The sequence below is a fragment of the Hypanus sabinus genome, chromosome 17, assembly GCF_030144855.1.
Source record: "Hypanus sabinus isolate sHypSab1 chromosome 17, sHypSab1.hap1, whole genome shotgun sequence".
Lineage (NCBI taxonomy): Eukaryota > Metazoa > Chordata > Chondrichthyes > Myliobatiformes > Dasyatidae > Hypanus > Hypanus sabinus.
The window spans coordinates 25,040,214-25,052,642 of record NC_082722.1 but is presented as its reverse complement, the minus strand read 5'-3'; the positions used below and the strand labels follow the sequence as shown (position 1 = coordinate 25,052,642).

Genomic DNA, 12,429 nt, shown 5'->3' with positions numbered 1-12,429 from the left:
CAGGAATATTACTGAAGGACAAGTGAGCAGTATTTGGAAGAAATGTTATGCAGGGAATCTGAATTGCAGTCCTGATCAAGGGTCTTGGTCCAAAATATCGAATGTTGGTCCTTCATACTACCTGACCTGTTGAGTTCCTCCGGAATTTTGTGTGGATGTTGTTCTAGATTTCCAGCGTCTGTAGAATCTGTGTATTTGCCATAATCTGAATGAACTGTTGTATTATAAAAAGCAACAGCAGAGTGCTGTCGCAGGAAAGCTGCATCCATCATCGAGGAGCCCCACGATCCAGGCCATGTTCCCTTCTCACTGCTGCCGTCAGGAAGGAGGTACATGAGCCTCAATTCCCTCGCCATTAGGTTCAGGAACGGTTATTACCCTTCAACCTTCAGGCTCTGGAACCAGAGGGGATAATTTAATAACCCCAACACCGAACTGATTCCACAACTCACCTTCCGAGGATTCTACAAATCCCTTCTTTATATTTATCGCTTATTTGTTTATTATTATTATTATTATTACTATTATTATTATTAGTTTATGTTTGCATTTATGCAGTTTGTTGTTTTTTGCACATTGATTGTTTGCCCATCTCTGCCTGGTGCGGGTTTTCGTTGATTCAATCGTGTTTCCAATTCCTGTGATTGCCGGTAAGAAAATCAACCTCAGGGTAGCATATGGTGACATATCTACTTTGATAATAAATTTGCTTTGCTCTTTGATTGGAAATGACATTGGCTAAGCATTGGTCTGAATGCCCGGGTTGAGACATGCAATAGTGATTAGAAAACGTAAAGAAAGCATGTCTATCACGGTGGTTTGAATTGAGTTTGCTCCCCACTGTGTAAAAGTAACTGGGTTGAAATTATTCCCGTAAATTGTTTGATTTAAAGGAAATTCAAGTGTAAGCGCCTACAGAACAATCGCAAGCCTTCATCAGCTCCGCGGTATTATTTAGTTAGCTGTTTTTGTTAAGCTGTATCATGGTGCTATGGTCCCGCATGAATATAACACTCTACCCATTTGTGCTTTATTTATCACCACCTGCGTCTTACAGTTCTTTTCCCCAGCATATAAATCAAACTATGTACCTGGCAAATGAAATTATCACAGCATTAGAAGACTTGGTGTGTAGGTTGTTATCATGAAAATGTTCAGATAAACAGGGTCATAACTAAGGTTCGGTCAGCACTTTTAACTTGTTTTTAACAGTTGGTTCAACCAATAGACAAACAATTCTGATGTAACGACATCCTAGGCACTAGAATGTACCAAGGCATAATATTTTGGAGTTACATTTGACAACACCTTTTCCGGAAATATTTGCATCTATGATGGGGGAGACTACAATTTTTAATGTAGTCACTGTCCTAAATATTAGCTTTTTTAAAGCATTTTCTCTGCTTATACCATCTCGCGTTGGTTGCAGGGATAACGATCCCTGAACCCTATTGAGAACGATAAATTTTAAGACACGCTTATTCACCTCGGAATGATAGTGCTATAAGGAAAGTGGAACCAGTGCGTCGAACTTCGTGACCAGAAGTCAACCCAAAGTTCATTTAATAAGCCTGAGATGCAGGGACGCGAAGCAGGGCGATGGCGCATAATCGGCGCTAATTATACGCACAGGAGCAGAGTGATGATTGGACGGTAAGATCGGGTTTTAAAAAAAACAACAGGAAGTTAATATACATTGTTCAGCATTCTAGTGTGTGTTAATGTTTAACTCCCTCACCAGCCCTCAGTTACTGGGCGAGTTGGTGACAGACCACGGAGGGTTCTTTTCTCGTCTGGACCAGCCCGCCACGATGAAGTCCCACGGCAACGCTGCTCTGATTTCGTGCTGAACCCTTGGAAAGCGTATGTGTGAGTTCGCGCCGCGCTATGGCGAGCTTTCCTGATAAAGTGAGCACGCAGACCAGTACGGGAACCCGCAGCACCGCACATGGAACCAGGTTTTGTCCAAAAGGAATCGACACATACTTCCTCAAATCCTTCTTGGGGATATTGATGATAGTGGAATTAGTAAGTATCTGTCTTATCTCGATTTACCGCTATTACAGTAAATTCTCGTTTAAGGATGCCGGTTAATTCATAGCCGAGGGTAATTTTATTGTCTGATGTATTCATTTTTATCATCTCTGTTGCATATTGGCAGGAGATAATGAAACCAAAATTAAAAAGAACTTTGTAAAAGGGCTGGAGAACATCCAGTTTGTAAAACTCTGTACTTGAGACGGCTCGTGTACAACCTGTTTCCAAACAGAAGTTAACAACAAGCGAAGTATTTGTTGATAGTCTAAAGAACTGTTAAGTCCAGTTACAGCTGTAAACGGCGTGGGCGAAACTGCCCTTGGGAGTACTGTGTTCTGTTCTGGTCACCGGGCAATAGAAAGAATGTGATTAGAGAGGATGTGGAAAAGATTCACGAGACCTCCAGTACCGACTGCACCACAGAGTTATTGGGAGGGAGTGGGTAAGATGGAGGGCTAGAAGCTAAGGGTGACCTTCGAGGTTTATGAAAGCAAGAGGGACACAGACAGGGTAAATGGTCACGGCCATCTTTCCATATCTAAAACGGGTTTAAGGTGAGATGGGAAAGGTTTAAAGGGGCCCTGAGAGCCATGTTTTCCCCAGAGAGGGCGGTGGGTATATGAAACGAGCTGCCAGTGGAACTGCTGGAGGCTGTTACAATTACAACATTTAAATGCTATTTGGACAAGTAGATGGAAGGGTGAATGGCCAAACAGATATATGGGTAAACACGAGCGATTCCAACACAAAATGCAGGAGGACTCCGCTCGTTAGGCAGCGTCTACGGAGAGGAATAAACAGTCAACGTTTTGTGCCAATGCCTTTATCTGGAGTACCAGCATCTCTTGTGTTTATTTGGATCTTCAGTCAGGCAAATGGAAGTGGATTAAGTAAATGCCTTGGTGGACACGGACCAGATGGGCCATGGGAATTCCACGATGTATAATTCTGTGACTTTATGAAAGACTAGTCTCGGATTTGTGCAAATGGTCGTAACAGGACAAATAAACATATCAGAGAGCATAAATGACGATGGCTTTTCGCTCAGCCGTTTGAAGTCTGGCCGTCCCTTTTCAGCTGTGTATCTATTCCAAATACATGATATGATAGAATATGGAAAAGCATAATACAATACTTCCACTGTATTGTGGAATTGTGGAATAACAGGTATTCTGTTTGCTGTACAGGAGATGCATTATATCAACATGACATCAGTTTTTCAATAAGCCTGGGACATTTGTTTTAATCTCAGTGGCACCCTTAAGCACTGACTAGTCTTTTCCAACAGTCATTATGGTGGCTGCACCAAGCTTCAATATGTCCCTCAACCCTTTGTCCTCGGAAAGTTTTAGCTTACAATACTCCGTTCCAGGCAACTCAGTGTATTGGAAGATCATCAAGAGCAAATGATCTGCCAGCAACACTGGTGCAGAGAATCCTGAGCTATGCAGCTATCTGTACCTCTACAAAAAGCCCATTTCTGCCCTTTTCCCCAGCCGCTTGGCAAACACAAGTAGATGATTGACAGCTCTCACCCCTGCCTTCAAGTACAGCTGTGGGACCCTGATACTTTGACTGTGTGTGGAGAATCTGATAGGGCCTGGAGAATGTTGCCTGCAGACTGCTCTGACCGCAAGGTGTTCCCTACACTGAATCCTCTGTAAGTGACAGATGGCTCAGCACTGTCCAGTTGAATGGAACATATTGTTATCAGTGTGTGATTAAAACCTCCCACCTTCCTTTACAACCAGGGATAAGTAGAACCTCAGCACATAGTGGAACTCTGGTACAACCACACACCACTGATAACCATCAAGTTTAAAGGCTAGGTTTGGCAAGTTGTTTCCTCCTTTGCTGCATCATGTCTCCATGGATGCAATCAATCTTTGATCTCCAAATGAGATGGAAGACAGCCTGAATGACTGCAGCAGTGCAGGGTTTGGCATGGGCTATGCTTGTACTATATACAGTGATACTGAGTATGTCTTACACCAATGGCCAGGTTCTTTGCTGCAGTTGGATGGGAGTGTTATTCCTGCAATCCCAGCTTCAGCTTCACCTTGTCTATAATTTCCACCCAGTTTTTGCTGTGTGCTCTGGATCTTGTGATTAAGTTCTCGGCACCTATGAGTATCTAGTGGTGAGGGGAGCAGAGGATCAGACTGGTAGCTGAGGATAATGGCTTTGTTTCTGCTGTGATTTCAAGGCCAGTTCAGTCTGGTCACAACAGGTTATTCTGAGAAGGCAGAGACACTTCCACTCAGTCCTTTTGCTGCCTGGGATCTTCACTCTTCCTCTGATCAGTGTCCTTCCTGATATTTTGCTGAAACTAACAAATACATTCAGTGAAGAGAAAAGAGCTTTTTCTGGTTCCTTATTTAATGAGGAAGGTTTCTATTTCCCACCATCTAATTTTGCCTGCATTATGTATGGATGGCATTATAGAGTGCTTACATCCTGTGTCCATTCCCTCCAAACCCAACACCTCCTTGGTCAGCAAGTACATAAGCAATGTTCTTCAAAAGCTTTTTCCTGTTCCAAGCTGATTGGTTAACTGTCCACCCTTCTGCCTCACTCATAAATAAATGTATCCCTCAGTAGTGTCAGAGATTTTTTCTGCTAGTCTGGTTCACGAGAATAACTAGCCCAACAACAGACATTTGGCCTTGGACAGCATTTTGTAACCTACAATAAGCAGTGGCATGACTTGCCAATTAATGTTTTGTTTTCTTTCCCCCTCCTGCTTAAAGATAGGAATAACAATGCACTTCTTCATGGATTCTGGCATGCTGCCTGCCAGAGAGTGTCAGAGGAAAAATGTTGGAATCTACTTTTAAATATATTATAACAGGGCATTCAGGGAATCACGCAAAGTGAATATGGGTTTATGAAAAGGAGACCATTTTAATTTTACTCTTTATTTAGAGATACAGCACAGTAACAAGCCCATAACACCCACATGACCAATTGACCTACGAACCTCTATGTCTTTGGAATGTGGGAAGAAACAGGAGGAAACTCCCATGGTCACAGGGAGACTATACAAACTCCTCACAGCAGTGGGAATCGAACCCAGATCGCTGGAGCTATAATAGTGTTACATGAACGTGCTGCCCCAATGTTTTCTTTTGGAGTTCATTGAAAAAGTAGCATGGGGTGTGGGTAAAGAGGACAGAGTGCATGTATTAAACACCAGAATCTCCTGGTGGCCAACCATTGTAATTCCTATCCCTGTTCCTGCCGGTGCATGGTCTCCTCTTTTGCCATGATGAGTCTACTCTCAGGAGAAGCAAGACCCCATATTCTATCTGGGTAGTCTCCAGCCTGATAGCATGAATATCAATTTCTCCTTCTGGCAATTTTTCTCTCCTCCTCCCCTCCTCTTTGGTTCCCCACTCTGGCCTTTACCTATTTTCCTTATCTGCCTATCAGCTCCCCCGGTGCCCCTTCTTCTTCCCTTTCTCCTATGGTCCACTCTCCTATCAGATTCCTTCATCTCCAGCCTTTCCCATTCACCTGGCTTCACCTATCACCTTCTAGCTGCTCCTCCTTCTCCTCCCCCACCTTTTCATTCTGGTGTCTTCCCCCTTCCTTCTCAGTCCTGAAGAGGGTCTTGGTCCAAAACGCTGTTCATTAGTTTTCATAGAGGGTACCTGACCTGCTGAGATCCTCCTGCATTTTGTGTGTGATACATTATATACCTGGATTTCCACAGCTGATAAGGTGCAACATCAATAGTCATGGTGGAAAATAAAAAAAATTGTGGTGTGGAATGTGCGTTTTGGTGTGGATGGAAGTTTGGTTGCTAACTAGAAATGAGACATTTTCTATTTGGCTTGATGTAACATAGCCTCTGTTTTATGCAATTTCTACAATATACCTGAGTGAAAGTACCAAAAGAATGGTTGCTACACTTGGAACATTTGCTACATTTGATAGCCTCCAATCTTATGGCATAAACATCGATTTATCTTACTTCCAGTAATTTCTCCCCACCACCCCTCCCCCCTTCTCTCTTTTTCCATTCCCTATTCTGGTTACCCTCTTACCCCTTTCCTTCTCCTCACCTGCACATCACCCCCTCTTCTTCTTCTTCTTCTTCTTCTTCTTCTTCTTCTTCTTCTTCTTCTTCTTCTTCTTCTTCTTCTTCTTCTTCTTCTTCTTCTTCTTCTTCTTCTTCTTCTTCTTCTTCTTCTTCTTCTTCTTCTTCTTCTTCTTCTTCTTCTTCTTCTTCTTCTTCTTCTTCTTCTTCTTCTTCTTCTTCTTCTTCTTCTTCTTCTTCTTCTTCTTCTTCTTCTTCTTCTTCTTCTTCTTCTTCTTCTTCTTCTTCTTCTTCTTCTTCTTCTTCTTCTTCTTCTTCTTCTTCTTCTTCTTCTTCTTCTTCTTCTTCTTCTTCTTCTTCTTCTTCTTCTTCTTCTTCTTCTTCTTCTTCTTCTTCTTCTTCTTTCTTTTCTTCCATGGCCCACTATCCTCACAATAGATTCCTTCTTCTTCAGCCCTTTACCTCTTCCACGTATCCCCTTCCTTCTTCTTACTTTATCCCTCCTCTCCTGCCACCTGCCTGGCACCTCACCTGGTCAGAGATGTCACCTGTAAGAAGGGTCCTCCCCCTCTCTTTTTTATTCTGGCTTCTGTCCTTTTCTTTTCCAGCACTGATGAAGGGTCTTGGCCCAAAACATCAACTGGTTATTCTTCTCCATAGACACTGCCTGACTTGCTGAAGTTCCTCCAGCATTTTGAGTGTGTTGTTGGAGATTTCCAGCATCTCCAGAAACTCTGGTGTTCATGGTTGCTACATTTGCTGCAGCTGCAGAAAGAGGTAGGGAAGTGAGTCACCTAGAATGCCAGGAGGCTACAAAAGGATTTCAGGAGGGAGAAAAGATTTGGAAACTAAGGAAATGTAAAATTGTCTATTTTGGCAAGAAAAAGTATTTAGGTATATTATTTTAAATGGTGAGAGATTTCAGAATGCCCTTCACCGTGCATTTGTAAGAATTTGCTGAAGTCTGGTGGCATATCAAATCTCCTCAAGCTCCTAATGAAGTATAACCACTAACATGCCTTCTTCATGAAAGCAAGGGACAAAAGTCAATGGAGCATTTGGCTGAGTGTTTTGTCTGTTTTTCACTATAAATAGATGCAAAATACTAGTGATAGACTAAAAAAGATGAATTAAGCCAAGAGGAAAGAACTATTGGATTCAGAAGTTTTTATTTGACTAATGATATTGAGACGATAAGAGGCTTCTGAAGGATAGGCGTATTCGCGATCTTTTGGCTTCCAGCCGACAGCACTATATAATTAGGTGTGGCATTACAAATAATTTAGTCATGATTTTCAAAAAATACTTGCTTGTATGACACAAAAGTGACTCTCTAATTGCAGGAAAAATTCCAATGTTTCTCCATAACCAAGGAGGGTGTTATTCCATAATTGACTCCTGTGTTTTCCTTTTGAGTAGTTTATGGGAGTTTAAAACATGTCAGTTACAATGAGGAAGTTTTAAAATGAACCTATGATGACTATCTACTTATTGAAGTGCTGCACTTTTTTCTTTGGAATGGGAGAGAGACATTTGAGTTTTTTAAAAAAGGCAGAAAATGAATGCAGTTAACAAGAAATAATTCCAACCATGGGTTCATAAATAGTGAGTACCCGGTGATAATAATATTACATCCTTAAAAAGCAGAAATGGCTGGCTACAGTGGAAAGGTAGATGCATTGGATTTTATAACAGATAACTGGATGATGTATATGGAATAAATTGAGCAGTATTTTAGATTAAATGAAATAACTGATGAAAAACAAGTGCCAGTGTTGCTGAGTGCTGTGGATGGAAAGCATACAGTTTGCTCAGAAGTTTAATTGCTCCAACCAAACCAGCCAAAATGAGCTTTGCTGATATCATGAACATAATGCAGGAGCATTTAGCTGATTGCAAAATGCTTTAGGTTTCCTAAGTGGAATTAAAAGGAAGAGGAGCCCATTTCAACTTACGTGGCTACACTGAAGAAATTGTCTGAGCATTGTCTGTTCCATGATAGGCTTAATGATGCACTGAAAAATCATTTTGTTTGTGGAATCTTAAAAGAAAGCATTCAAAAACGGCTCCTAACTGAAGCACAATACACATTTAAAAGAACAGTTGAAATTGCTGGAATCAATGGAAACAGCAGCCAGATGCAATTGAGTTGCAGTTAGAAATGCAATTGAGTGTGAACAAAATTGCAACATCTAAAGAGAAATCTGCCTGGCCGAACAGATTGTATACCATTACGTAGGGGCTCACATATACACCAGACCAATGCAGGTTTAAAGGTCAAACTTGCAGAAAAGGACACATACAATGAGCATGGTGGGCAGACAAAAATAAATGGAATGCACACAGAAGTGTAAAAGATAAAAAATCAAGTTGCAGTTTCAAAAAGAACAATAATCTGCATGCTGTTGTTGAAAAATCTGATAATGGTGAGAGTGACATAGGACTGTGTACTCTTGAGATTTACAATATGAAAACTAAGAAGAGAAATGCAATATGGCTTACACCAGAAGTGAACGGCAGATTAATTAAAAAGGAATTGGACACTGACTCAGTTGTTTCAGTCATTCCACAAAATGAGTTTGAACTATTTCTAAGATATTGAACTGAAGCCTGCAGGTAGCCAACTAAGAACTTATACTGGAGAAAAGATAATTCCTGTGAGAATAACATTCATAACAGTGAAATACAACAACCAACAAGTCACATTGTATGTGGTAAAAACAGGAGGCCCAGCATTGTGAGATGTGATTAGCTGAGACAAATTCAGCTTGATTGGAGACCCATCCACAATTTGCACGCCATGTTCCCTGCAACAGAGTCAACTGAAGGCGAGCTTAAAAAGGTATTGTATAATGCTATTCCAGTGTTCAAGGATGGCATTGGAAAATTGAACATATCAAAAGAAAAATAGTGTTAAATGAAAATGCCGCACCTATGTTTTACAAAGCCCACCTTACACCATCCATGATAAAGTACCCAGTGAGCTAGACTGCATGGAGGATGAAGCAATGCTTTCCAAGGTTGTGGGGAGCCCATGGGCAACACTAATGATCCCAGTAGCAAAGACGAATGTGTCTGCCAGGATCTATAGTGATTTTAAGGTCACCGCCAACCCAGTAGATCTATACCCTTTGCCCAGGATAGAGAATACCTTTGCAAACTCTTCGGGAGGAAAACATTTCTGCAAAGAAAACAGCTGAGGCCTACCAACAGATGGAGGCAGAAAAATAGTCCAAAATATTTCTCACCATAAACACTCACAAAGGGCTTTATCTCTATAATAGGGTTATTTTTGGAGTAGTATCTGAACCCACACTAGGACAGAAAGCTATGGACCAGGTGCTGCAAGGCTGCCAAGGCTCTCAGTGTTACCTGGTTAACATCATTGTTACTGTTAAGGATAGGACATCTCCAAAATCTCAAGACATTGTTAAAAATTAGAAGACTGTGGCCCCAAAGCATGGTGCAGCAAGTGTGAATTCCTTAAACCAAGCATCACTTACTGTGGTCACACCATTGATACACAAGAATTATTCAAGTGAGCCAAGAAAATTCAAGAAGTGGTGGATGCCCTAAGGGAAAAGGGCATTGCAGTCAGAGTTGTAGGATTTGTCAATTACTGTAACAGGTTTCTGCCTGCTACTGTGTTCCACTCCTTGAATTCTTTACTACAGATTGAGAAGAAATGGGATGGACAAAGAGTGTGAGGTGGCTTTCCAAAAGACAAAGGAAGTTTTGACACCGACACTGTACTCACACATTATGACCCACGTCATCCAGTGAAGCTTGCCTGTGATACCTCGCCTTATGGTATGGATGCAGTCATGTCCGATATGCTGATTGATGGAACTGAAGATCCCATGGCCTTTGCATCACATTCCCTTGCCACTGCAGAGAGAAATTTATGCACAAGTTGACTGAGAGGTCTTGAATCTGGTTTGGGGTGTAAAATGTTTCAACCAGTACCTGTATGGGAGAGAGTTCACCCTCATTACTGATCATCAGCCACTGGTGTCCATTTTCAATCCACAGAAAGGTGTTCCACTGACAGCAGCAGCCCGAATGCAGAGATGGGCTCTGTTTCCTGGAGGACACAATTACAAGATCAAATTCAAGAGGGCAGCTAATCATGGAAATCCTGTTTACCCCTGGAAAAGGAAATACTGGAAAAGCTTACAAAATAGGACACTCGTCTGGATGTAACATCCCAAATGCAAATCGATTAAGGCAGAGATGATCCAAAGGGTATCCAGAAAGAACCCCGCACTGTAGCAGGTGGCTGGCATGTGCAGCATAAATTAAAGCTCCCCTATTTTTACCAGCATTGGGAGGAGCTTGCCTTTGATGGAAGTTGCCTTATGTGGGGATCGAGAGTTGTTGGCGCGGCCAAAATGACAGCATTGGCTTGAAGCTTTGTCTGGTAGCCTGAGATAGATCAGCAAATTGAACAGCTTTCCATGCAGCGTTTGGGATGCCAACATGTCCAGAATTTGCCAAGAGCAGTGTGTCTCCATCCACATGAATGGCCTGCACTGTCCTGGCAGAGGATTCATGTGGACAAACAGCTGAGACAAGTTGAGTGTTCCTCAAACAAGAAAGTTCAATGTTTCATTCCTGGACAAGCACCCCGGTGAGGGTTTACAGAGATAGTCAAAAGTGGGTACTTAGAAATATTAAGGACAGAACTGGATCACTCTCCTACAACAGTGGAGATTGCATCTGATGTGATCTGGAGATGACCCATCGATCAATTGGGGAGAGCAGAGAGAACTGGAAGAGAGAAAAGGTGTCCAGAGCTGTCGGAACCATTTTCTGCAGTCTCAGAGTCAACTGCTGCAACCTCCACAGAGGAGGCCCCAGAACCTGAGATTGTTTCTCAGCCACAAGTCTCACCTGCCAAGCAGAGTGATCCCCCTTGTCAGGAAAGATCTTATCCCACAGGAGAAGAAATCCTCTAAGTGATTAAATCTTTAGGCCTGAATGAGGCAATTTAAAATTTACTATGCTGTGGATGTCTGTACGGCAGGTGTATTATATAGTGAACTGTATATGTTTTTGTGTGTCTATGTATAATGACTAGAGAGCAACATGTTACATATTTGCATCGACGTGTATTCTATACTGAGTTAGAGTTTATAGCTAATCAGGAAGGAGTGTTATGTATTTAATATTTGAGTAATATTGTGAATATATTCTTTGGCATTCTTTGTTTGTTTACATATTTCATTATGGGTTATATGTAAGCAGTACATAAATGACATACGTATTTATGCCACCACATCATATCTGAGCACTTCACACACAAAAAAGGAAAGAAGACCATGAGACACATATTCTGGCTCCTGTGTTTTCCTTTCAATTAGTTTCTGGAGTTACACATCATATAATGGAAGGGTGGGGGAGAGGAGATAAGATCCATCAGTTTCACAGGTTTTATGGGGGAATAATTGGAATTAGTGATTAGAAGTAGTGACTAAATACTTAACCAACATGAGCTGGCAGCTTTACTTTGTTCAAGTTAATGAAATCTAGGTGACTTTTTCTTTTGTTGTTTGAGGAAGTTGCTTAATAAGGAAGATAAGGGACTGTTCATGGATATTATCAACATTGAATTTCTGAAGGCTCTTTCAAGAACACTCCACGTAAGATCAATAAAAAGTGATGGAATTGCGTTTAAGAAGTGTCCAGACGAGCACTCCTGGACAAAGGCTGTGAGCCATATGCTGGAAGATGTGATTTATACAGATGGGTCCTCACTGGACGATGTGGGCATGATGGGTTGGATAAATCTTTCCTGACTCTGTGGGTGTGGATGGAAATTGTTTCGAAGGACAGGGAAGATAAGGGCAACTCACTTGCCTAATGGGCAGGTTGCTGACGTTGTGTTGTTGTCCATATGAATTGCAAAGGTATCTGGTGAACAGCCATCCAACAGAGACTACCTTCAGAAATATTTATGGGATCTCGCAAGGCCAGTACTCAGTACACATCACTGAACATTTTTAGCAGTCTTTCTGGTGAAAATGCTTCTATGGTCCTCTTTGAAGCCTTGGCAATAATGGGCTGGATATTGGGTGCAGGACAGAAACCAAGACTAGCTGGAAATGCAGTGATGTGTCCCAAAATCCATTGGGAACACTGATCTTTTTCATATATATTAGTGATCTGATCTTGTAAATGGAGTATCATTTCAATATGTGCCCAGTTAATTTAGCCTCTGTTGCTCAAATGATAGTGAATTTCAATGTTCTTGTTTTAGCTTTCATTTCATTTCCAAATTCTAGGCCAAATTAGCATTTATTTTCATTTTATGAACTCTTTGAGTTCACTTTTATCTGTATTATTCAAAA

At 41.5% G+C, this 12,429-nt stretch overlaps 1 protein-coding gene across 1 annotated transcript in view; it reads left to right on the top strand.

Annotated features, from left to right (window-relative positions):
* The first annotated feature begins 1,556 nt into the window (after window positions 1-1,556).
* LOC132406752 (plasmolipin-like) overlaps window positions 1,557-12,429 on the top strand; it is a 46,669-nt gene continuing 35,796 nt past the window's right edge. Inside the window, exon 1 of the mRNA XM_059992690.1 lies at window positions 1,557-2,028. Coding sequence (XP_059848673.1) covers window positions 1,888-2,028 — 141 coding nt within the window. The 5' untranslated portion in view covers window positions 1,557-1,887. The remainder of the gene's footprint in view (window positions 2,029-12,429) is intronic.